The 27,708-nt window shown below is 45.2% G+C and overlaps 1 protein-coding gene across 3 annotated transcripts in view; it reads right to left on the bottom strand.

The window, feature by feature from the left end:
- The window catches only part of golm2 (golgi membrane protein 2), a 113,670-nt gene that overhangs the window by 43,029 nt on the left and 42,933 nt on the right, over positions 1–27,708 (bottom strand). For all 3 annotated transcript variants that reach the window (XM_038813175.1, XM_038813176.1, XM_038813178.1), the window contains exons 5-9: positions 22,020–22,140; positions 16,162–16,336; positions 13,770–13,850; positions 9,111–9,416; positions 5,337–5,522 (exon numbers count right to left, since the gene is read on the bottom strand). In XM_038813175.1, coding sequence (XP_038669103.1) covers positions 5,337–5,522; positions 9,111–9,416; positions 13,770–13,850; positions 16,162–16,336; positions 22,020–22,140 — 869 coding nt within the window. The remainder of the gene's footprint in view (positions 1–5,336; positions 5,523–9,110; positions 9,417–13,769; positions 13,851–16,161; positions 16,337–22,019; positions 22,141–27,708) is intronic.

Raw genomic sequence — 27,708 nt, 5'->3', positions numbered from 1 at the left:
CAATTGCCCCCCTTAAAAATCAAATTGCCCCCCTGTGGGGCGTACGCCCCACGTTGGGAACCACTGCCATAGAGTGTCCTTGCATGCAGTTAATCATCATCTTTATATCACAGACCTCTGCCATGGATGAGACAATGATGTTATCTAGGAGCTTTGGCTCCTTCTCTGGGTACAAGTTGAATTTGGACAAGAGCGAATACTTTCCCGTGAATCTCCAGGGAGGGAAGCCAATCTGGAATTCTTGCCTTTCTGTCGTGTCAGATCTAGCTTTCGTTATCGGGTGGCCCACGATTGGACCTCGCTTCATAAACTAAATTATGCTAGTCTGGTAAATGGGGTTAAATCTGACTTGCAGAAGTGGGATAACTTCCCTCGGTCCTTGGCAGCAGGGTTCAGATTGTTAAAACGAAATGTACTCCCAAGCTTTTATTTCTTTTTCAGTGTCTCCCATTTTCTGCCCAAATCTTTCATTATCAGATATTCATTCATTTGGGCGTTAAAGACACCAAGGATTCGCAGGGTGTTTCTTCAGAGTGTTAGAGCCGCACAATCAGGTGGCTTAGCGTTAACTAATTTGTCATTTATTACTGGGCAGCTAATATTGAAAACAGACTGGGGTGGCTCAAGGAGCCAAAGTCCATATGGGGGCAGATAGAGGCGAGCACTTGTAGTAGTTCTAGCCTGGGAGCTCTGGCAACTGCCTTGCTTCACTTTTCCCCTGCAAAATATATCCCGAGTCCAGTTGTGGTGTCCACCCAGAGGATTTGGAGGCAGTTTAGGCAACATTTTAAGCTTAACTCCATCTCGTTGTTAGACCCTATTTGTAGTAATCATCTCTTTGTATCAGTGGGTTTAGATTCAACTTTCAGGTCTGGAGAGTGTGGTCTAGAGAGGTTTGGGGGCCTGTGTGGAGGGTAGGTTTGCCGGATTTGAAGAGCTGTTGGACAAATTTCAACTCCTGAGGACCAATTTATTTAGGTACTTCCAGGTTTGTGATTAGAGTACCCAATTATTTTCTTTTCCCAATTAAGGGGCAATTTAGCATGGCCAATCCACCTTCCCTGTACATCTTATTGGGTTGTGAGGATGAAACCCACGCAGACACAGGGAGAATGTGCAAACTCCACACGGACAGTGACCCAGAGCCAGGATTCGAACTCGCTCCCTCAGCGCCAGAGTCCCAGTGCTAACCACTGCGCAGGTGCGTGATTTCTTGTGGGAGGAGTTTTCTTGATTTCCTGTGGCACCTTTGCCCTCTCTCTTAAATAGGATTTATTTCTAGCCGATGCGGGTGAGGGGAAGATTTTGGACATTTATGTCCGTTGGATGAGGTGAAGGGGAAGTGTGAGGGTGAACTTGTTCCAATTTTGAATGGGGTGGTGGGGTGGAGTAAGGCTCTTCACAGGGTCTCCACACTCTACCTCATGTGCTGGGCTCAACCTTGATACAGTTCAAGGTGGTACATCTGATGAAGGCGAGGATGAGTGTTTTTTTTCTCTGGGGTAGAGGATAGATGTGAGCATTGTTCTGAGGGGGGCCTGTGAATCATACCCACATTTTATGATCATGTATTAAACTTGAAACCTTTTGGGCCCCCTTCTTTAACACAATGTTATAGATTCTGGATACCGATCTGGAGCCTAGCTGGGTGGTGGCCATTTTTAGGGTTTCGGACTCGCCGGCACTGCAGACAGGGGTGAAGGCGGATGTCTTAGTCTTTGCTTCATTGATAGCGAGGAGGCGGGTTCTGCTTGGGTGGAGATTTCCTACTCCGCCCAGTGCCTCGGCCTGGTTGAGTGACCTAATAGAGTTCATATATCTGGAGGAAGTTAAATACATCATTAGGGGGTCGGTGGAAGGGCTCCAGTCGAGATGGCAGCCGTTCATTTCCTTTTTCAAATTTAGTCACCGTCAGCTGTTAGGGGGGTTTAGTTATATGCTTTTAAGAGTTGAGTTTAGTGGGGTTGTTGAGTATGGAGTGTTATTTTTGAGTTGTACCTTTATGTATTGGTGGTATAGTGTGTATTATTTTGTTATACAGAAAAATGTCAACAAAAATATTTTGAAGAAAACATACTGCTGGTGAGTCTGCATTGCACCCTTCAAAATGAATAAACACTTTCTCGGATGCATTGCCCAAAACAGTACAACAAACTGATGTGGTCCAACTAGGGATTTATTTAGCTGCAGCAAAACATCCTCTTTATATTCTGGTCCTTTAGTTATAAAAGTTAACATTCTATTAACTTTTGATCATCTTTTTTTCCCCAGATAACATTAGTGATCAGTCTGCATGGAAGCATAAAAGTGTTTGGAGCTCCACCGTTCCTTAGATTTAAAATTTCAAAATACAATTTGCATAATATTCAGATTTGACCTCTCGTTTAGCCATTTTGAAATCCATCATCCACAGTTTTGCTTACTTAATCCATCAGTGTCTCTTTCTAATTTGATACTCCTGTTTACACAACTTACAATACCATTAATCTTTGTATTCGGTTCTTAATTTATGTAGAATTGGATACTTGTCAGTACTTACAATGTCAGACGCAGTTCACTGTTAATTAGTGCCAGAGTTCTCAGCGCCAGCAAACTCTGGCACTGTGACATAAAAGGGATCACACTCCCAATTGCAGCCTGCAATATGTTGCCGTCATATTACAGGGAGCTCTCCAGTAAAAAAAAAGTAAATTCGCCATGGTCCCAGATGACCATAGGCTGCTTTCCCCTTGACTGGTAGTGATTTAACCTGAGCATCACCACACCTCAGGCGATGGACAAGGTTGAGAAGACAGAGTCTTTGTGAATAACCTCAGCCATAACGGGAATTGAACCCGGCCAGTTGGCCTTGCTGTGCATCATGAACCAGCTGGCCAGCCAACTGAGCTAAACCAGTTTTTCAAATTACACTTAGAAACAAAGCCTCCACTCCAGTCCAGGATTTTACACCAATCCCTTTGGGATTTTTCTCTTGAATGCTGTGCAAACTTCTCAATTGCTTCAACTCTCAATTCCCAGACTTTATTAAACTGGTATCAGACGTTTAATTTACCTTTGAAGGTTGCTGTCCCACTTTAAATCTGGTTACTGCAATTGTTTCCAACTCAAAAAACAGTTTACTCTTACTTGAACTCTTCGGAACCATACCTTGGTCCCTGTTCACTTAACTCCAGACTTCCTGGGTGTAAATTTAGAGTTTTTCAATTCATGTTTTCCAATTAAGGGGCAATTTAGTGTGGCCAATCCACTGGATTCGCTGTTAAAAGTTTTCACCCCCACAACCTTGAACATCTTTGGGTTGTGGGGGTGAAACCCACGCAAACACAGGGAGAATGTGCAAACTCCACACGGACAGTGACCCAGAGCCGGGATCGAACCTGGGACCTCAGTGCCTTGAGGCAGCAGTGCTAGCCACTGCCCCACCATGCTGCCTTGGCATCTGTTTTCTTAACCATTACTCCATAGTCTAGCAAGACAAAGAGAAGAGAGAAGTTCCCTCTTTAGCCCTCGAAAACAAACTGCTTCTAGCAGAGCTGTGAAACCTGCCTGCTCACTCACTACCGATCTCCAACTGCAATCAAATTAGCTAAACTAAAACTTAAAAGCTTCAGTTGGTAAGCAACCACTGCTGGTTTATTCACCACAACCCTCTCTAAGCACAACAGAAATACAATTGGAACTTAACCAACCCCCCCAGACACAGACATCTTTGACAAGCAGGAGTCTAATGATAGGTTTCCAGCCACACATTAAATACACTTAAAACTATGCCTTATTTCTCACATTTTGCAGTACAAATCCCTTAAAACTACCTAAGTTTTCTGAATAGATGCAAGCACCATATTACATGGATCAATGCCATAAGACACTGTTCTGGATTCTTCAGTCGCAAAGAATCCCGCCCACAGTGAATAACCACATATTCCATATGAAGTGCAAACTCATTTATTTAGTAGTACAGACCTGGAGTATTGCTGAAAGAGATATGCTGACAGTTAACTGTTCCCTGGTGCATTCTTCATGGCAACATCTTTACTAGTCAGAGTCCACGTGCCAATCAATCAGCACTCTCTTCGCATGCAGCATAAATTGTTCCCCTTATAATTAACATTCTTGCGAATTTGTCCTAATCAGCCCAAGATCAAAAGCTTCAACACCATGTCTATTATTTCAGCAATGCTAATTTATTTGTTTCCCCACCTGCCTTAAACATCATTTGTCCAAGGGTAGAAACATCACTGCTGTTGCCACAGGACCTAAACAGCATGGATTCCATTTATTCTATATGCTGATCCTGTAAAGAACAGGCTAATGTGAGAATTAGAGGGAGACAATGGTTTAATGGTGTTGTTCTAGTTTTCTGGAAGCACGGTTCAAATTCCACCGCGGCAGCTGGTGGAACAAAACTGAATTAACAAATCTAGAATTAAAAACCAATCTTAATAATGGCGAACATGAAACTATCATACCTGTTGTAAAAACTAATCTGGCTCACTAAGGTTCATCAGGGAAGGAAATCTCCCATCCTTACCTGGCCTACATGTGACTCCAGACCCACAGCAATGAGAGTGACTCTTAACTGCCCTATGAAATAGCTGATCAAGCCACTCAGTTGTACAAATCTGTTACTTGGACTGCAGCGGTCCAAGGAAGAGGCTCACCACCACGTTATATAGTCAGGTCATAAATGCGGGTACAATTTTTAAGTTCATTCAAGGGATACGGGTTTCGCTGGTGATGCAAGCATTTACTGTCCATCCCCAATTGCCCTCAGGGAAATGGCACGAGCATTTGATGAAAAGAATTGAAAAAAAAAACATTTGGAAGCCCATCTTTTGATGGTGATCAGCGCCCATAGCAAAGTTTAAGAAAGCTGAGAAACAGAAAATCCCAGGCGGTTAATACGAGTTTTGATATCCTTGTCCACACATACTGTGCGTAGTTTCCCAGAAGCTATCAAATGGATTATACTTGCGTCATGTGTAGAGCACACAGAATGAAAAAGAATCGTAGTCCAGTATAAACACTGTAAACATCAAAGCCAACAGATCCTTAAAACGGATTTCCTGCAATCTTGGTATTCATGACAAACTTTTTTTTTTATAAACTATACGTCCCAACATTCAAATTCAAAATGAATGTAATTAAATAATTGACCATATGTGTAGTGACATGTGTATTAACATGGCAATTGACCCGTTAAATAAAGAGTGCCACTATACAGCAGCAAGAGGAACAAAACATGATGAAAGACTGGCTCTCCATTAAATGCAGGGAACCATGAAATAATTGCACAGATGACATGATTTGGGGGAAGGGATTAAAGTAGTACCTACCCTGTTGATTTTTAGGATGCTCTCCTGCTTCATTTACTTTCTCATGTCCTTTCCCACCATGACGATCAAAAGGATTGGGAAAGGCTTGACCAGCAGGGAAGTGTAAAGCTTGATTAGGTGGCGGCTGCATAGCAGGTTCCTTGGCTAAATGATGCATCGGTTTTCCTTGATGTGGTCTATCCTGACCTATGTTGGTACAGTTCAGAGAGAAGAGAAAAATCATAATCAGGAGGAACTTATTTATTGTGAAGGGTTATGGTGAACAATTTCCACTCCAAAATTGGAACACACGTTCTAGTCAGAGTTTAATTACAGACTCATTTTGGTCCCAGCTCCTATTCCTGTGCTTATGTTCCCTATTGCACCTGGACACAAAGGAAAGGCAAGTGGTATTTACTACCCTTGCTATCCCTAAATTCACCATTACTTCACAGAGAGCTCAATTCTTATTAGTACTTTCTCAGTTTCTAATGAAGTTTGTTTTAGTGATTGGTCACTGAGAACAGATTTTCAACCAGTGACTGAATTGAAGTCTGCAGTCTTTACAATCAAGGGAATCCCATATACCATAAACAGCGTGCATAAAGCTCGATTGCTTTATTAAAGCAATCAAGTCTCCAAAGTCCACCCAAAAGTCAATACTACCTATCCATAATTTGCACAAACAACAGATTTATTTTCAGTGCGATGTCACAGTAGCCCGAGACAAAATGCTTTGTGCAGCTAATGCTGGAGGATGCCCTCATTGAAAGATTAGCAAACGTAACATGAACATTGTGTAATTCATAACCAGATAAACTCAATTAGTATATATATATTGGAGAATAATGAAAAGCCCGAGGTGATGGGATTGTAATCTACTCAAAAGATTCAAACGATCTCATGAACACAACACTCCAACATTTGGAACAAATTTTGCTTACGGCCCCGATTTAGATATTAGGATTGCTGGTAACCTACTTATTATTTATAATATTGTAGTTTTCACATTATTTCTCACTTGGGCCAATTTTTGAGACGGCAACAACTGCCAATGAAGCTGGCAACCGTCAGTATGGTCTTCGGCATGGAGGCATTACAGATAGTTTGACACACTTCCACAAGCTAGCTCGACAATCAAGCCATTTCTCAAATGAGCCCAATATTCCAGCCTCGACTACCTTTTCCTAATAACCTATTTCAGTTGTTGGGTCACCTGCCATAGAGAACCTGCCTGGCACATATCCATGGGATTATTTCCATCAATAAGTATTGTAGGAGAAATTCATATTCCCACAATTCATACAAGAATGTTTACATAATAGGGCAACTGACAACAATTATGGAGGCAATTTCTGTGACTATTTGGTCACAAAATATAAAGCCAAGTTCCACTCATGCAAAATTGGACTGGTTGATATTGGAAAATCCCAAGGACTGCAATAACACTTAAAACACAAAATTCCCAAAACACATTCAGAATCTCATTTTCCACAGGCTGAACTTTCCCCCATTATTTTATGTGGGCAAAATATAAAAGGGGACAGTTAGCTCATTTGGTTAGATGGCTAGCATGCAGTTCCGAACATCGCCAAAAAGGACACGTCCAATTCCTGTTCTGGCCGAGGTAGACTTAGCACCTGCCTCCTTTCCCTGCGCCCAAGAGTGAAAGGCAGTGGCGAAGCACCACTGACAAAAACTGCCAAGAAAAACAGCTCCGGATGAAGCATCAGCAGACAATGAACCAAGTACCTGCCTTCAGGAACAGCATTCATGATAACAATTATGAAAACATAAACGCCCAGGTTTTCCAATTGGGGTATATTTGAAACAGGATGGGATTTCTGAGTCCCGTGCATGGCAATTGTTAGACAGCTACAGCACATGAACTGGAGGCTGGTACCAGCAGCTTTTGTCCCTCCAACCAGGGTGGCAGGCTGGCTTTGGGTCCAGTTCTCTACTGATGCCAATGCAAAACCATTTTTGACAGAGGGTACTCATTTTATGTTGCTGGGCACGCCAGCTCCGAAAGTGGAGCTGGTGACTGGGGGTGATGTAGGTGGTGGAGTGGTTGATTGAAATGTTGTGTTGCAGGTTCTACTGCAGGGCAGTGGAACACAGGAGCACTGGGTAGTGTCAGACTGAGGAGGTATTGGAAGTTTTGACAGGCTTAAAAGGTGGACAATCCCCAGGTCTGGACGAGGTGCTTCCCAGGCTGCTGTTGGAAGCAAGGGACAGAATTACAAGGGTCAGACTCCAATTTTTAATTCCTTTCTGGCCACAGGGGAGATGCCAGAGGATTGGAGGACTGCTAACATGGTTCCACCTTTCAAGAAGGGTGATATAAACCAGGGAATTACAGACCAATGAGTCTCACATCAGTGGTAGGGAAATTATTGGAGAAAATTCTGAAAGAGAAAGTTAATCTCCACTGGAGAGGCGAGGTTTGATCAGGGATAGTCAGCATGGCTTTGTCAGAGGGAGGTCATGCCTCACAAACGTGAATGGACTTTGAGGAAGTGATTGGGTGGTAGAGGAGGGTAGTGCAGTTGATGTAGTTCATATGCATTTCAGCAAAGCCTTCGACAAGGCCCCACATGGGAACAGGAGTAGGTAATTCAGCCCCTCGAGCCTGCTCCACTGTTCAATGAGATCATGGCTAATCTGTGGCCTAATCCATATACCTGCCCTTTAATATTTTTGCTTGACAGAAATTGACTGATAAAGGTGGTAAGAACACAGAAGTTAAGAGTAACTTGGTAAGTTGGATCCAACACTGGCTCAGGTGGTAGGAGACAGAGGGTGATGGGGGAAATGTTGTATTACTAGAGAAGAGGTTTTCGATTGTAGGAATATATAGATGGAATAATCTGATGGGTAGATCAGGGACAAATGGAATTTAACCCTGAAACATGTGAGGTGATGCATTTTGGAAGTACCAAGACAAGGGAGTACTCAATGAATGGCAGGACACTAGGAAGCTCAGGTGAAGAGAGGGACCTTGCAGTGCTTGTCCATAGATCCTGGAAAGCAGCAGGACAGGTTAATGGGGTAGTTAAGAAGGCATACGGTACACTTATCAGTCGTGTCAAAGATTATTAGAGCAGGGAGGATACGTTGGAGCGGTACAGGACTTTGGATGGGTCACAGCTGGAGTACGGTGTGCAGTTCTGGTCGCCTCACCATAAGGAGGTGATTGCACTGGAGAGGATGCAGAGCAGGTTCACCAAGATGTTGCATTTGAGCTATGAAGAGAGGCTGGATAGGCTCGGGTTGCTTTCTTTAGAGCAGAGACGGCCGAGGGGCGACCTGATTGAGGTGTACAAGATTGAGGGGTATGAACAAGGTGGATATTTAAAGCGAGGGATAGGAGGTTTAGAGGGGATTTGAGGAAAATGTTTTTAGCCAGAGGGTGGTGGGAGTCTAAAACACACTGCCTGGAAGGGTAGTAGAGGCAAGAAACCTCACATGAATGAGCATTTGAAATGTCATAACATTCAAGGCTACGGGCCAAGTGCTGGAAAGTGGGATTAATGTAGATTTAGTGCAGTTGTGTCAGTGCAGACTCGATGGGCTGAAGGGCCTTTCTGCACTGTATGGCATCTGAATTTTGCAGCTCTCAAAATAGGTATTATTGCAAACCACTCCCACACTGGAGTGTCTTCTTGTTCAAGTAGACTCCATGAACTGAGACAACCAAATTCTTTGAGTGATTTATAAGAAAGTGCATGTAAATTCTAAAGTAACTTCATCGCCTGACGGAGACAAAACACTCCTAAAGGTTTGCATGCCTACCTGGTTGGCGATTCGGAGATTCTCCAATTTCATCTGCTCTGACAGGGAGCTCTTCGTCTTCTCTGTTCTCCTGGGCTGCAGGATTTGGCATTTTTACAACCAATGATTTCCCAGGTTTTGCAATGTTTTGCTGCTTATCATACGACATGACTTGGTTTTGAGGGGGGGCTTGCATAGCTGGGCCCCTCTCAAAATGATGGGCAGGCATCATTTCAGCATCCGCATTCAATTTGTCTCCAGGAATCCCACCACCCCGAGATATACTTTTCTCAATTTCTTCAACAACCAGTTTGTTTTTCTTGTGATCTAAGGAAAGAATTTATTTAGTACAATAATTTTCTGCCTTGCCCATCTTATCCTGTACATCTGTTTAGGACTTTAACAGGGAATGAGGTTTGGGGGGCACAAGAACAGCGTTGGAGAGTTGGTCTGAAGTCCCAGCAACCGAAGCAGACCTTGTAATTGTGGGGGCAGCACAGTGGTTAGCACTATGGCTTCACAGCGCAAGCTCCTAGGTTAGATCCCCAGCTTGGGTCACTGTCTGTGTGGAGTCTGCACTTCCTCCCTGTGTCTTTGTGGGTTTCCTCCCGGTGCTCCGGTTTCCTCCCACAAGTCCCAAAACACATGCTTGTTAGGTAATTTGGACATTCTGAATTCACCCTTGGTGTACCCAAACAGGCACCGGAATGTGGCGACAAGGGGATTTTCACAGTAATTCAATGCAGTGTTACTGTAAGCCAGCATAATAATAATAATAATAATAATAATAATAATAAGCTTATTGTCACAAGTAGGCTTTACTGTGGAAAAAGCCCCGAGTCGCCACATTCCGGCGCCTGTTCGGGGAGGCCGGCGAACTGAACCCGCGCAGCTGGCATTGTTCTGCATTACAAGCCAGCTGTTTAGCCCACTGTGCTAAACCAACCCCTACTTGAAATGAAATGAAAATTGCTTATTGGATTGGTTTATTGTCACGTGTACCGAGGTACAGTGAAAAGTATTTTTCTGCAAGCAGCTCAACAGATCATTAGAAAAGGGAATTAAACAAAATTCAAGAAATACATGAGAATACATAATAGGGCAACACAAGATATATAATGTAACTACATAAGCATTGGCATCGGTTGAAGCATACAGGGTGTAGTGTTAATGAGGTCAGTAAATAAGAGGGTCATTTAGGAGTCTGGTGACAGTGGGGAAGAAGCTGTTTTTGAGTCTGTTCGTGCGTGTTCTCAGACTTCTGAATCTCCTGCCCGATGGAAGAAGTTGGAAAAGTGAGTAAGCCGGGTGGGAGGGATCCTTGATTATGCTGCCTGCTTTCCCCCGGCAGCGGGAGGTGTAGATGGAATCAATGGATGGGAGGCAGGTTCGTGTGATGGACTGGGCGGTATTCACGACTCTCTGAAGTTCCTTGCGGTCCTGGGCCAAGCAGTTGCCATACCAGGCTGTGATGCAGCCCGATAGGATGCTTTGTGTAGTGCATCTGTAAAAGTTGGTAAGAGTTAATGTGGACATGCCGAATTTCCTTAGTTTCCTGAGGAAGTATAGGCGCTGTTGTGCTTTCTTGGTGATAGCATCGACGTGAGTGGACCAGGATAGATTTTTGGTGATGTGCACCCCTAGGAATTTGAAACTGCTAACCATCTCCACCTCGGCCCTGTTGATGCTGACAGGGGTGTGTACAGTACTTCTTCCTGAAGTCGATGACCAGCTCTTTAGTTTTGCTGGCATCGAGGGAGAGATTGTTGTCGTTACACCACTCCACTAGGTTCTCTATCTCCCTCCTGTATTCGGACTCGTCGTTATTCGAGATCCGGCCCACTATGGTCGTATCGTCAGCAGACTTGTAGATGGAGTTGGAACCAAGTTTTGCCATGCAGTCGTGCGTGTACAGGGAGTAGAGTAGGGGGCTAAGTACGCAGCCTTGCGGGGCACCGGTATTGAGGACTATTGTGGAGGAGGTGTTGGTGTTCATTCTTACTGACTGTGGTCTGTTGGTCAGAAAGTCAAGGATCCAGTTGCAGAGTGGAGAACCAAGTCCTAGGTTTTGGAGCTTTGATATGAGCTTGGCTGGGATTATGGTGTTGAAGGCGGAGCTGTAGTCAATAAATAGGAGTCTGATGTAGGAGTCCTTGTTTTCAAGATGCTCTAGGGCCATGGAAATGGCGTCTGATGTGGACCGGTTGCGACGGTATGCGAATTGAAGTGGGTCAAGAGTATCCGTTCCGGGAGTATGGAGGTGATGCGCTTCATGATCAGCCTCTCGAAGCACTTCATTACAACTGACGTCAGGGCCACCGGGCGGTAGTCATTGAGGCATATTGCCTGGTTCTTCTTTGGTGCCGGTATGATGGTGGTCTTCTTGAAGCAGGTGGGGACCTCGGAGTGGAGTAGGGATAGGTTAAAGATGTCTGTGAATACCTCTGCCAGCTGGTATGCGCAGGCTCTGAGTGTACGACCAGGGATCCCGTCCGGGCCCATCGCCTTCCGTGGGTTCACTTTCAGGAAGGCCGATCTGACTTCGGAAACTGTGATGGTGGGTATGGGTGAATTATGGGCTGCTGGGGCACTCAACAGCGGACTGTTGGTTACCTGCTCAAACCGAGCATAGAATGCATCAAGTTCATCGGGGAGGGGTGCGCTGCTGCCAGAGATGCTGCTCGGCTTCGCTTTGTAGCCCATTATGTTGTTTAGTCCTTGCCACAACCGCCGAGAGTCTGTCTGTGACTCTAGCTTAGTTTGATATTCTCTCTTGGCATCTCGGATGGCTTTGCGGTGGTCGTACCTGGATTTCTTGTATAGGACAGGGTCGTCTGCCTTGAACGCCTCAGATCTGTCCTTCAGTAGAGAGTCAATCTCGCAGTTGAGCCATGGTTTCCGGTTGGGGAACGTACGTACTGCTTTCTTTGGCACGCAGTTGTCCACACATTTGCTGATGAAGTCTGTGACGGTGGTGGCATACTCATTTAAGTTAGTCGCTGAGTTCTTAAATATGGACCAATCCACTGTCACTAAGCAGTCACGCAAGAGCTCTTCCATTTCCTCGGACCAGCACTGCACAACCTTCTTAGCTGGATTCTCCCGCTTGAGTTTCTGCTTGTAAGCCGGGAGAAGGAGCATCGTCATAAATATGCTTCAAATGAAGTTACTGTGAAAAGCCCCTAGTCACCACATTCCGGCACCTGTTCGGGGAGGCTGGTACGGGAATTGAACCGGGCTGCTGGCCTGCCTTGGTCTGCTTCCAAAGCCAGAAATTTAGCCCTGTGCTAAACCAGCCCCCTGTGACAATAAAGATTCTTAATACGCCCCAAGCTCTACTAATGCTGCCTCAGGACTTGGAAAACCCATATCCTGTCTGTCCAAGTCTCCAGGAGACGAAAATATGACAGAGGTGAGGGCCAAGGTTTCCTAACTTGGGAAATGGCCAGACCCACGTTTGCCAAGCCCAACTCGATCCAGCCCATTATCACTGAACAAAGAGAGTGAAAAACCAACAAGATACATGGAATGTCATAAAAGTTTTCTGAATGGACAGATCAGATGTGCTGAACAGCCTCCTTTACATATATATGATGTGATCTTATAAAATCCACTTGAATTTCATCATTGTTTTTAACAAATTTCCCTGGATCCAGGCTATTACCACCAGGTGGCACTCCAACTCCAGTCTTTTGCAGCAATGGTTTATATCCCAGTCCCACGCCCTGGACGTCCAATGTGGTGAACTGCACACAACACACTCAATGTGCACCATTGTGGTTCACTGCATCCAGAATCATGAAGATATTTCTCCTGAATTACCTGTTCAGTTATAACTTTACAATTAGTTTGAACCACTCGGGTAGGAGGCAGAAATAAAAGCTGCCACTTCATTTCATAAAAAGTACATTTAGTTTTTTTCTTTTTGGCAATGATTCAGCTGGTCAATGGCTCCATCATTAGCCTTACTGCTCTCATCTTGAATGTTTCAGACAGATGGGCAATGCGATGCAGGTTTAGAGGTATCGCAAACCACACCTTGATCAATAAGTAGCAGAGATCGAAGGAAACATGAATCTGACCTACTGCTCCGCAGGAATAGAGAAAACCAAATCAAAGCAAAAATCTGTACATATTTAAGTAAAGGATAGGAAAAATAATGTAACTTTTATTTGTGAAGGGATTTAAAAGATAATATTGGATGGTCTAACCTACTGCCCAGTTTCAGCTGCTAGAACCAAAGGGCAGAAAACCACTGACTCCACCAGCTGTAGTCACGGGGTTAGCTTCCTAGTGTCTCGGAGAATGGTGACATGAGATCGTAATAATAATAATCTTTATTATTGCCACAAGTAGGCTGACATTAACACTGCAATGAAGTTACTGTGAAAATCCCCTAGTCGCCACATTCCGGCACCTTTTCGGGTACACAGAGGGAGAATTCTGAATGTCCAATTCACCCAACAAGCATGTCTTCCGGGATAGTGGAGCTGGTTCAGCACAGGGAGGAGACAGTAAATCCACTTCCCAACGTGAAATTCTTTGCACTGATGTTAAACAGTCCGGGAAAAATCCAGCTCATTTTATCATTCAATTCAGGATGTAACTACATAAAATAGATATTTTTACATATACTCAATATAATAATCTAAACATACTTCTTTTTCTCTTTGTACGTACCATTCAAAAGGTCTACAGGTTTTGACTGCTCATTTTCTTCTATCCCAGGCATGCCAGCATCATCATCTGCTTTGCCCAGATCTGTAAAGGCAATACTGAAATTTTAGCAGTATATTAAAAAAACATATTACACATCCTCGCTTTCCCTCCCCCTCCTCCCGACATGGCCACATTTATTCTTCATCCATAGATGTCCTGCTGGGGTGATATTGAATAATCATTGAGGTGATGTTGCTAGGTAGGGAATTCCAAAAGACTGGCCTAGCAACGAAGGAGGAATGATTGGTGATATATGGCAGAGTCAGGACATTGTGCAACATGGAGTGGAACTTGGGCAAAGATGGCGTTCGCTCATGATTATTGTCCTGCTTGGTGACAAATGGCACAGGGGAACGTAGAGCGATCAAAGCTACCTTGGTGGACAGCTGCAGTGCATGCTGTAATTTGCACATACTGCAGGCAGAGCAGGAGTAAGATGCCACGGTTGAAAACAGCAAGAAAGAAGAGACAAAAAGGAAAAATTGAAGAGAAGCAGTCCCACTAAGGAAGGAATTCCACAATTTATAAGCCCTGGGGAAAGTCCCCATTAGAGCATAAAACATAGATTCCAACACAGCAAGAAAAGCATAGAAATGTGTTTGTAGTTTAGGAAGGGAAAAGAATTAAGTTCACGGAGTGTGGTTAGACATGATTAATTTTCTTGTATTTAGACATGTTGAAAGCATCTTCAAGTTAAGAAGCCGAGTGCAATTTTGGACAGACACATGGAAGAAGTCCGCCCCACAGCACTACTGGCAGGCTAGGTGAGTGGGACTTCCTCCGCCTCAGTGGGAGGAAGTGCTACCCTGGAGAGCAGAGCTGCTGGCCATTCTGACTGGCTTAATAATGGGCGCAGATTGGATGACAATTTGGAGTTGCCCCCGCTCCTACCCCATGCGCACACCCCCAACTGAACAATGTGCCCCCTCTTCCTTCCCTTAATTCTTCAATTCAGTGTTTATAAAACAGCCACCACTCCCTCCCACATGGCGGCAGTAGCATAATATCCAGTCAACCGGCCTGGTAACAAGCTCAACTGACCTTTAATTCATCATTTAAAAATGGCGGGTAGACTGCTGATTTCAGCATCCACCCAACTAATATATATGAGCACAACTCAGGTGATGGGCAGGTGGTGGGGTGGGCACCCCTCATATAGGTTGTATGAAACCAAATGCACTGAGTGAGACTTAGATATTTGCTAATTCAAAGTTCAACGGATTAATATTAGTTCGACTCTTTCTCCCCACCGCCAATCAGCAAGTTGAGTCAAGCTGTACATCATTCAGCAAAGACAGCTATACATAGGGTAACAGCAGATACAAGAGACAAACAATTACCCAAAAAAAATCAAAATTCTTTTTAGCTAATAACAAATATGCAAGTTCTAAAAGACATTCAGTACTGATTAATCTATGTTGTTTCATTTCAGAGATGTTTGCCAGTCACAAAACACTTGCTTGGGTATGTTCTTTTTAAAATTGTGCCTGGTGTACTTTGAACAGGCTTCCTTTTGTGATTAATCTGATCGCACATGAACAAATCCAGTCGAACTGACATAGCCTTTCCCCTTTTGCAATACCATCCATTCTAGTCAAAAGATTAGGATGTGGCAAGATAGTAATGAAACTTGTTTTTCACTGAAGGAAGAGGGGTCATAGTCTTAGGGTAAGAGGTAGCAAATTTAAAATGGAGTGATAGGGTAACTACTTCTCCCGAAGGGTGGTGAATCTGTGGAATTCGCTACCCCAGAGTGGGTTGGATGCTGGAGCACGAGTAAATTGCAGTAGTTAGACAAATTTTTAACTGGTAATGGGTCGAAGGGTTATGTAGAACTGGCAGGAAGGTGGAGTTAAGGCCAGGATGAGATCAGCCATGATTGAATGGCGGAGCAGACTCGATGGGCCAAATGGCCTAATTCTGCTCCTACATCTTGTGAACTTCACAGCCATTTTTGATTTGTAGGAAATAAGGCAAACATAATTTGGCTCGGCCTTTCAGCATTTGTTTCCAAGAACCCAGACTGCAACATGTCTAACATTTCATTTCAAAGCTATCAGAATTGGATTCCTACTTCATAGCTGAAATGTTGTTTATGCTTTGTATATTACTTTTACGTTAATACAATACCAATGGAGCAATAATAGGCCCAAAGATTCAATTTGTTTTTCCAAAGCTCAGTGATGCAAACACCGAAAATGAATCGTACCTCAAGAGGCAAATTGGACTGCATCTATCAAATCAGGAGTTTTCAGTATCTGCACACAAACAACTATTCGAATATGCGTATCTGAAGGGCAGTATTTCAGTTGCTAGGTTACATAATGACAATTTATTGACAAGCCTTTCTTACTTGGTAATTTCTTGTCATCATCTTGGTGATGCTGCAGTTTGTTTCCTTCATGAAGATTGATACTGGGTTTATTGCTCTCTGCCATCTGCTTCTCAATCGGAGGATTTACTTTGGCTTTGCTGTAATCCCAGTCGGATTTTTGAGGATTAACCACTTTCTCATCCTCGTCTCTAGCCTGTGAAATCAAAGCAAGAGAAATAGGAGATGGGATTAAAGTCAGACTAAAGGCAACGTTGGCAGGCTTCAACAGTGCGCAAGACTTCTACTCAGATTTCCACTGCCTGCAACATCTGGTTATCAGAGATTTAAGTGACCTCATGTCCTGTACCTTCTGCTCAGGCTCCCAGGCAATTTAGGAAATGCTACTGAAAGATGGTTTTATAACCCGCACTGGTGTTACGGGGCAGGGATGATTAACTACCCCGTGGATCTTGCAGAATAGGAGTTTGCCCGATAGGGGAGTGGGGGATCCTTAATAATATTTGGCGTGTATAAATAGAGTCAGCGAGGGCAGCACGGTGGCAGTGGTTAGCATTGCTGCCTACGGCGCTGAGGATCCGGGTTCGAATCCCGGCCCTGGGTCACTGTCCGTGAGGAGTTTGCACATTCTCCCCGTGTCTGCGTGGGTTTCACTCCCACAACCCAAAGATGTGTAGGATAGATGGATTGGCCACGCTAAATTGCCCCTTAATTGGAAAAAATAATTGGTACTCTAAAATGTATTTATTTAAATAAATAAATAAATAAATAAATAAAATAGTCAGCCAGTGATGCATCGACTAGAGGAGACCCAGTGGGGATCTACTGGAGCTGAACATAATAGTTAACGTAATTTGGACATTCTGAATTCTCCCTGTGTACCCGAACAGGTGCTGGAATGTGGCGACTAGGGGCTTTTCACAGTAACTTCATTGCAGTGTTAATGCAAGCCTACTTGTGACAATAAAGATTATTATTAGCACTCCTTTCACGAGTGATTTCTCCGAGTTTTTGAAGGCAAATGGGATGTGGCATATTCACACTACCACATATCACCCGGCATCTAATTGTTTAGTGCATTTAAACGGGGCCTCAATAAGCAATCTTCAGGATTGATGGACACTAGACTGGCTGGCTTCTCGTTTTGCTACAGGAGTACTGTGCACACAAGTGACTGGGGTAGCCACTGTGGAACTACTGATGGGCAGAAGACTTTGTAGCTGCCTTAGCATGATTTTTCCCGACATGGGTGCGAAAGTGCTCCACAGCCAGGAGCAGCAAGGGCATTGGTCCATTCAACGTCGTCCTTCCAGTCACTTTGTACCAGGTGACTTGGATGTTTGTTCATAACTTCACCAACAGTCCAATGGATTTACGGCGTGATCCTTCGCCAGACGGGGCCAGTTTCTTACCAGGTGCCAGCCCAGGGTCGTACAATGTGAAAGCACCTCGGCCATCTTCGGTGCAGGCAACAGCTTCTTCGGCAAGTTCCTCGTCCTCGGAAAAGTCTTCTCAAACCGCATCAGTTGCCTGACCTGGCCACAGCAGATCCCAAAGGGGATCAAGACGCCGAGATGATTGATGCTGTTGACTTGGACTCCGAGATGGAGGCTTAGGAGGTCTCCGATGGGGAACCTTCCGATCCACAGCCTTGTAAATGGCAGTCGTCACGTCCTTCATGTCAGAAGCGGAGTTCACCTTGGGAGATACACACGGCCCAATCCAGTACCTCGGGTGCATTACACTCAGCCAGGCTGCTTAAGGGTCCAGCGCCCTCCTTTGCCATGTCTTAACAATTACTTGGCTTGTATAGAGTCAGCCAATCAGGCACCAACTAGAGAAGACCCAGGGGTGATCTACTGGAGCTGTACATAATTAGTTTGTAAAAATAAAGTAAGTTTGGTTTCGACCAAACTCATGTGGACTCTTTGTTGCCCATTACTAAAGGAGGGATGACTTTAGAAACTGGTTTGGTCATAATCATGGCAGTGGTGTGCTGAGTAAGAGGCACTGGAAATACCGACTTCTAAGAGCATTCACGCAATTTTTCTTTACAGGACACAGGAATGCACAAGGACTCATATGAGGAAGAGTAAATGGAGGGTCAGGAGCACAAGAGGACATCAATGAAACATCAGAATCAGACACATAATTTGGAGAAAATGCAAGATCTGGACAATAACCAGGCTTGGGCTGACAAGTAACAGTCGTGCCACACAAGTGTCAGGCAATGATTATCTTAAATAGGTGAGTCTAACCATCACCAAATCTCCCATCATCAACATCCTGCGGCTAGGTATTTGCTAGAAACTGAACTGGATTAGCCACATAAATATCGTGGCTTCAAGTGCAGGTCAGAGGCTAGGAATTCTGCGGCAAGTAACTCACCTTCTGTCTCCCCAAAATGTCCACCATCTCCAAAGACAAGTCAGGAGCGTGATGGAATACTCCCCATTTGGCTGGATGAGTGCAGCTCCAACAGCACTACGAAACTTGACGCCATCCTGGACAAAGCAACCGGCTTGATTGGCACCCCACCCACAAACATTCCCTCCCTCCACCACCAACACACAGTAGCAACATCAACAAGCAGCACTGCAGGAACTCACCAAGGTTCCTTAAACAGCACCTCCCAAACCTACAAACACTATTATCTAGAAGGGCAAGAGCAGCAGATACCTGGGAACCCCACCACCTGAAAGTTTTTTTTAATATAAATTTAGATTACCCAATTATTTTTTCTATTACGGGGCAATTTAGCGTGGCCAATCCACCTACTCTGCACATTTTTGGGTTGTGGGGGCGAAACCCACGCAGACACGGGGAGAATGTGCAAACTCCACACGGACAGTGACCCAGAGCCGGGATCGAACCTGCGACCTCAGCGCCGTGAGGCGGTTGTGCTAAGCACTAGGCCACCGTGCTGCCCTCCACCACCTGAAAGTTACCCTCCATGTCACTCACCATCATGATTTGGAATTATATCATAGCTCCTTCACAATGGCTGGGTCAAAATCCTCCCCAACAGCACTGTGGGTATACCTACATCACATGGACTACAGAGGTTCACGAATGCAGCTCACTGCCACCTTCTCAAAGGCAATTAGGGATGAGCAATGAATGCAGACCAAGCCAGCAATGCCCACATCCCATGAATGATTAGTAAAACAAATATAGTTTCTCTACTCTCCAGGAGACAGTTGCATAAGTGCAAAAGTGTATTTGTTCCGTTATCTTAATTGCATTACCACCATGCCACAACTCCCCCATAAGATAGCTCAATTTTGTTGGCCGAATTCGGAAACTACCTCATTGACAGCAATGTGAGCCAACTCCAAGATAACTCTGTTAACTCTCAACTGTACTATGAAATGAAAAGTCGTGAACACAGCCCAGCCCATCACACAAATCCCACCTCCCATCCATTGACTCTGTCTACACCTCCCACTACCTTGGGAAAGCAGGCAGCATAATCAAAGACCCCTCCCATCCACTTATTCTCTCTCGCTTCCAACCTCTTCCATCAGGTAAGAGATACAAAAACCTGAGAACATGCACCAACAGACTCAAAAACAGCTTCTTCCCCATTATTACCAGACTCCAGACTCTTACTCCAGACTCTTATGGACTGAACTGATCTCTTCACACATCTTTGACAAAGAGTCATCGGGCTCGAAACGTTAGCTCTTCTCTCCCTACAGATGCTGCCAGACTTGCTGAGATTTTCCAGCGTTTTCTCTTTTGTTTCAGATTCCAGCATCCACGGTAATTTGCTTTTATCTCTTCACACATCTTCTCTACCGAGTAGTACTACACTCCCTATGCTTCACCTGTGTCTATGTATTTACATTGTGTATTTATGTTTGTCCTGTTTTTTTCCACGTATGGAACGATCTTTACGGACTGTATGCAGAATACTTTTCACTATACCTTGGTACACAAGACAATAAACCAAATCAACCAATCAAATTGTCGAGTAGGCCAATCAGTTCAAGGGCAATTAAAGATGGGTCAACATCATTCACCAGCATCACCCACATCCTATTAAGGAATACATTTTTAAAATCTTTCTCTATTTGGGAAGTACTATAGAATTGCAGGTGCTGTTTTGCGAGTAATTGTTTACTGTTCTTGGAGGCTGTCTTGCAGCCTGCATGTGGTCAGTAGGTCAACACACTCGAGGAACAACACAAGTTCAAGACTTTAGAGAAAGTGCATGACCAGCCTGCAAAACCCACATTGCATTTACAAAACCAGGTAATAATAACAGCTTATTGTCACAAGTGGGCTTCAATGAAGTTACTGTGAAAAGCCCCTAGTCGCCACATTCCAGCGCCTGTTTGGGGAGGCTGGTACGGAAAGGTAAGGTAGGTAAGCTGCATGAAGCAGCTTAAAGGAAGATGGTGAAGGTTCCTCAATGCTCACCTTGTCTATTAGATTACTCACCTTATCTTTTGTTTTAAATATTTTTTATTCTCCTCATTCACATTTTCTCCCAAATTTACACCCAACAATAAACAGTAACAAATGTAATGTCAATCCTCATATCAATAACAACGATCCCATCTTCCCACCAAACCTCAGACATTAGCCCACATGTTAACATAAAACGAATGACAAAAAGGAATCAGGAATCACCCATAAATCACCATTAACACATACAGTCCCTCTCCCCCAACCCTCCCAGCACCGCCCCCCCCCCCCAACTAATTGTCGATGTGATCCAATTCTCGAAAGTGCATAGTGAATAAGGCCCATGAATTGTAGAACCCCTCCATCCTTCCCCTCAGTTCAAATTTGACCTTTTCAAGCGTCAAGAATTCCAGCAGATCCCCCCACCACGCCAGGGCACAGAGTGGAGAGGTCGCTCCTCACCCCAACAGGATCAGCCTTCGGGTGATCAACGAGGTGAAGGCTACAACATCTGCCTCCGTGCCCGTTTCCAACCCCAGCTGAACCGACACCCCGGATATGGCCTCCCAAGGGCCCGGGTCCAGTTTCACGTGCACAACGTCAGAGATTACCCTAAACACCTCCTTCCAGTAATCCTCCAGCTTTGGACAGGACCAAAACATATGAACGTGGTTTCCGTGTGCCCCCCCCGCTGCCACATTCACGCACATCTTCTACCCCCTCAAAGAGCCGGCTCATCCTCGCCCTTGTAAGGTGTGCTCTATACACCACCACCTTCAGCTGTATCAGCCCCAACTTCGCATAAGAGGTGGAGATGTTCACCCTCCGGAGCACCTCACATCAGAACCCCTCCGCCATACCCTCTCCCAATTCTTCCTCCCACTTTGCCTTGATCCCATCTAGTGGCGCCTTCTCCTCCTCCAAAGATCGCTCACCTTATCTATGAGATCACAAAGTACCAGCCTCCCCACCTGGTGCTAAAGTAATGCTAACCCGTGGGGGAAAGAAAAGACTGTAAAGTTCTTCCAACTCCAAAAGTCAACCAAGCTTGCTGGAGAGGGACTACCAAAAATCTATACTGTCCTCTCATTAATTTTGGTTGGTAGGAAAGGAATTGCGGCCTGTAAAACGTGTTGACGTCTTACGTAAGCATCAAATTCTCCAATTTCCCCAATCTCTCTCTAGGGAGAAAGTGGCTAGATTTTACCGAGCACAACTTTACAAAAGATCCTGGTCAGATCTGGAAATCGAGAGAGAAATGGTGTCTGAACATTTGTCTTTTTGGACAGTGCAAAGCAAGTTCCATAATTCAGGATTTTTCAATCTGAGCATACATACATATATACTCGTGGATTTGCCTGCAATTTATCCAGTTTTCAACAACTGAAATTTAATACTAAACTGCAACATGAAACAAAGTTTTACCAATACTGAAAAAATAGCTCCAAAGATTCCACACTGCTCACCTGCTTTTGTTTAATGGAATCATCTTGATGTTTTGATGGCTGGTCATGCACTTTATCTAAAGTCTTCAACTTCTCTTCACATTGTTCCTTGAGTGCACTGATCTGCTGACCACATTGGAGGCTGCAAAACAACATATCCAAGAACAGTAAGCCCACAAAACAGCAACTTCCCAGATCCAGGAAGATACAACCAATGCGAGCCAACTCAAACCAAACCTTTTTCCTATTTATTTATTCATGGGGTGTGGGCATTGCTAGATGGGTCAGCATTTATTGGCCATTCGCAATCCGAATTGCGAATTTGGATTAATGGCTTGCCATGCAGCCAACTACATTGCTTTGGATCTGGAGTTACATGTAGGCCAGAGGAGGCAAGGATGGCAGGGTACGAGGGGAAGCTAATTAAGAATGTAAGAACAGATAGCAAGAGTTTCTACAGGTATCTCGATAGGAGACAAGTAAAATTAGTGTTGGTCCCTTGGAGAGTGAGAAAGGGGAGTTAATAGTAGACAATAAGGAAATGGCAGGCAAAATGAACTGATATTTTATTTCATAGAATGTACGGTGCAGAAGGACACCATTCGGCCCATCGAGTCTGCACCGGCTCTTGGAAAGAGCACCCTACCCAAGCCCATACCTCCACCCTATCCGCATAACCCAGTAACCCCACCTAACACCAAGGGCAATTTGGACCCAGAGGGCAATTTAGCCTGGCCAATTCACCTAACCTGCACATCTTTGGACTGAATTTTGCTTATATATTCACTATAGAACATACAAGAAACATTCCAGTAACAGCTGTAAATCAAGACGTGGAGGGAGAGAAAGGTACTTGGTGAAATTACAATTATTAAAGAAGCAGTAGTGAGCAAACTGGCAGAGCTGTAGGTTGACAAGTCTCCAGATCCTAATAGACTTCATCCTAGGGTCTTAAAAGAGATGGTAGATACATCGGTGTTCATTTTCTAAGATTAGTTAGAATATAGAAAGGTTCCATCGGATGCAAAGTAGCAAATATAACCCTTCTATTCAAGGGAGGAAGGCAGAAAATAAGAAATTATAGGCCAGTTAGCTTGACATCTGTTATGGGGAAGGTGTTAGAATCGATGATTAAATAGGTTATAGCTGGGCACTTCGAGAGGTGGCAGCCCGGAGGGTGCGAGAGCAGTGGCGGAAGCACCTGCTGGAGAGGGGGGCTCGGTTTGGGTACCAATTTGTGGGAATTCACAGACACCACGATAGGAGAAGTTAAGTGGAAGTGGAAGAAGAGCTGGGGAGGATGTTGGAGGCTGGGTTATGGGAGGAGGAAGTTGCATCTTCTTCATGTGCTAGGCTTAGCCTCATTCAATTTGAAGTAGTCCACAGGGCGCATATGATGGTGGCCAGAATGAGATTTTCTGAGGGAGTGAAGGATATGTGTGGGCGGTGCGCGGGGCAGAGGGGGACACCCACAAACTATGTCCACATGTTTTGAGCCTGTCCGAAGCTGGAGGGATTTTGGCAGGGGTTCGCTGATGTGATGTCTGAAGTGCTGAGGGTGAAGGTGGTCCCTAGTCCAGAAGTGGCAATTTTTGGAGTGTTGGACGACCCGGGGGTCCAGCGGGTGAGAAGTGCCGACGTTTTGGCCTTTGCCTCTTTGGTAGCCCGGAGATGGATCCTGTTGGAATGGAGGGACTCGGAGCTGCCAAAACCGGGGGGTGCGGGTGAGCACCCTCGCGGAATTATAGCTGCAATTGTACAAGAAAATGGATATTGCATTTATTTGATAAATATTCCCAGGTTGTAGTCTTCAGAGAACTACTCCTTCACAGTTATCAGAATGCAATTAATGCTTTCCACTGCCTTCAACAGATATGCTGCTTTGCTCCACTGTCTGAGATTATAGCATCAGTTGCTATGCAACCATTGGAATGGGAATAAACTAAAAAGATGCCAGCAACACCAAGAGCCATTGCAGCAGTTGGCAACGTATTCAGCCTCAGACAATGACAGGTAATCAAGATTAAGAGTAATTCAAAATCAAAGTGCTGTGTTGCAGATGTTGAGAGTAATGCAAATCGACTAACCCGAAACCAAATGAAGCAGATAGAGGATGGAATTTCAAAGCATTACATTTATAGTAAAATGGGTTATTTGATGCCTGCATCAGCAAGTTTGCCACAAAAATAGAACCAATATAACATTTGTTTTTTTTGTTAAATGTATTTACCCCCCTCCCGTAGCTCCTGGTATATCTCCGAGATCTTACCCTCTCCGACTCATACGCCCGAGATCACCCTGTCCTGTATCCTTTGGGCAGCCAGCAACGGGAATTCTCCTACTTGCTTCCTGACAAACGCCCGAACCTGCATGTACCAAAGGCTTTTCCCGGGGGTAACCCAAATTTCTCCTCCAGTGCCCTCAAATGGCAAAAGTTACGTCAATTAATAAATCCCCCAGACTTCAAATACCCGCCCGGTGCCAACTTTGGAACCCACCGTCTATCCTGCCCGGAGCAAACCTATGGTTCCCATAACATACGCCCCAGCATCCGACCCCTCCACACCTTCAGGGAGATCCAGAATCCGCAAATTCTTCCTTCTCGACCGGTTCTTCAGATCCTCGAATTTCTCCTGCCACTTTTTATGGAGCGCCTCGTGCGCCTCCACTTTCACCGCCAGGCCCAGGATCTCATCCTCGTTATCAGAGGCCTTCTGCTGCACCTCTTTAATGGCTGTCCCCTGCATCCTCTGGGTCTCTACCAGCCTTTCGATCGACACCTTCATAGGGGCCAACATCTCTGCCTTCAATTCCGCTAAGCAGCTTCTCAGAAACCCTTGCTGCTCCCACGACTCAACTGAGCTCACGCTGCCTGATCTCCGCCAGCCGCCATCTTGCTTTTTCGTGCCCGTTCTCTTCTCTAATGCCACTGTTTGACCGTGCCGCTCCTGGTCCATTCCATACAGTGCTGGGGGAACCTCACTGCTGTCTTCCCACACCGGGAATCGTTGACCAAGTGCCGCTGGGGCTCCTTAAAAAGGGCCCAAAAGTCCGTTCACGGCAGGAGCTGCCGAACGTGCGACCTACCCGGGCATAGCCGCAACAGGAAGTGCCCAATATAACATTTGTATAGAAAACATTAGTGATTAGAGTCACACTGCTGGTGTAATATATATCTACAAATGATCTGCAGGAAATGTAGACACAGAGTCTGATTAGCAAGTTTGCAGATAACACCAAGAAAAATGGGGTTGCAGATAGTGAAGGGGACTGTCAAGAGAATACTGCGGATTATAGATAGATTGGAGAGCTGGGCAGAGAAATGGCAGACGGAGTTCAATCCAGACAAATGAGAGGTGGTGCATTTTGGAAGATCAAATTCAGGTGTGAATTGTACAGTAAATAGCATTTACTGTAGGAGTATTGACATAGAGGGATCTGAGCATTCAGGTCCATAGTTCCATGAATGCGGCAATGCAGGTGGATCACGACAGGAAAAATCAGCGCGAACCCCCACCAATTCCGGTACCTGCGAGGGGCTAGCACTAACGCTGCGTGAACCATCCAAGTATCGCAAGGAAAATGGGCGGGTTCCGGGACGTGCATGCACGGGGCTGACGCCTGCAAACGTAGCACCAGCCATGCTGGAATCCTAACTCAGCAACCCCGAACCTACAGCCCAACCCCTGACCCCCCCGGCACAGATCCCGGATGGGCATGGCAACGCTGGACACAAGTCATCGCGTGGCCCGTGCCGTCGGGAACTTGGCCCATCTGGGATGGAGCATCCCGGGTGGGTCGGCCGATGTCGCGCAACGGCCTTGCAACTGCACCAGGTGCGCGTCCTGATAACACCGGTTTGCAGAGGGCGGAGTATCGCAAACCGGCATCAAACCAGCTTCTGGTCCAGAACGTCATCTGAATCCATTCTCCGCTCGATCGCCGATGCGGATTTCGGCGTCAGGCTACGGAGAATCTAGCTCAAGAGTCTTTGCTTCAAATGGTGGTTCTTTAGTGCACTTTCCACAACACCCTGGTTGATCAAAGCCTCTGGTTTACAGCTGGTAATAGTTATTTTTGTAGTCATTCATTCAGGGTCCCCACAGGTTAGAAAATGCAGTACTTACAGGCAGCAGGCTTTCTGGAGAGACACTATTTCTTTTTCTCTTGTCCTTCAGGTTCACATTCAGGCCTATACTGTATAGACACTTGATTCCACATCAAACCTTGCTTTCAGCTTGTGGCTTGACTTCAGGCCTCTGCAGTCTCAAGAGAACGACATCCAGACTTGCTGGAGAGAACGTCAGCCCCCACAGTAGCCCTCTCAATAGGATTAGTTAGATCTCTTTGGAGAGAGTTAGTTAGATCCCCCATCCAGGCAGCAGAATCAAAAGTAAAATCAAACTGGAACCTCCTCGACTCAAAATAAATTCCAGTGGGATCAGATCCAATCACAACCCGTTATTGGCCACCAGCCAAATCAATCAAACAGAGTTATCACTGATGCAGCCCAGTCTGTAAACACCTGGTCCAAACCAGGTGCCATCTGTGCCATCTTCAAGTTCATCTGGCGATCCAAGATCGATAATGTCTGAAGGGATACCGTGCAGAAAGCTCTGAATAACGCCACCCTCATCCTGATGATCACCTTGTGCAGCTGCATCACAACTGTGTGTAGCTCCATGTTACACAACACCAAGTGTCACTATTTAGAGGCTCGACCTGTCCCTGGTGTTGCAAAGGATGAGGTTGACTATGTCGTCGCAGAACACTCCAGGTAGTTGGCCTATGCCATATCACCTCTCCCAGTGGAAAAATTAGTTTGGAAAAACGCTTTTGACCAGAAGGCAATCAAGCCGTGATCTGCAGGTAATGTCCTCAAGGCCCTTAGGGAAAAGATTTTGGATCCTGTCAGATAGTCCCCCTGAGCAGACTGTCAGAATCATCTCGCAGAACGACTCAACAGAACTTTTAAACAAGCACCAAGGACCAACTTGGCAAAAAGTGCCTCCCGTCAGCACTCCCGAAGTCTGTGTCCCCACACAATGCCCTCAAAGCGGCTGATTTGGGAGGGTGGGGTGTCAAGTGAGACGCCCGCATACCTTGTGGCATGTGCCTTTGTAATGAAGGTGGCTGTTTAGCACAGGGCTAAATCGCTGGCTTTGAAAGCAGACCAAGCAGGCCAGCAGCACGTTTCGATTCCCGTAACAGCCTCCCCGAACAGGCGCCGGAATGTGGCGACTAGGGGCTTTTCACAGTAACTTTATTGAAACATATTCGTGACAATAAGCGATTTTCATTTCATTTTCAAGGTTTGGAGATGCAGTGGCACTTGTCGAGGTCCATCCCGAGCACCTCTCTGAGAGAAGTGTGGTACTGGGAACAAGCTGACAAAACCCACAGGCCCAGATCAGAAACTGCCAAATGAGGTCCTGGCTGGAATCAATACTGGCCATCAGCAAAGAGCACTCAAGTCAACAAATAAACTTATAATCGCTAAATGGACTTTATGATTACCCACTCATGTTGTTTATACAAAAGAACAAAATTAATATGTAACGAACTTCCGGACACAGGTAATCAACTGTGTAGCAGGACAAATAAAGAAGGCCATCAGACTCCATAAACACGAGTGTTTGAGGACAATGAATCACCTTGGCTGAACAGGAGTATCCTGTTTAATCCCAGTAACAAGTTGAAGTTTGGATGG

Source organism: Scyliorhinus canicula, chromosome 12 (genome assembly GCF_902713615.1).
Source record: "Scyliorhinus canicula chromosome 12, sScyCan1.1, whole genome shotgun sequence".
NCBI lineage: Eukaryota > Metazoa > Chordata > Chondrichthyes > Carcharhiniformes > Scyliorhinidae > Scyliorhinus > Scyliorhinus canicula.
This window is presented reverse-complemented; position numbering and strand designations above follow the sequence as displayed.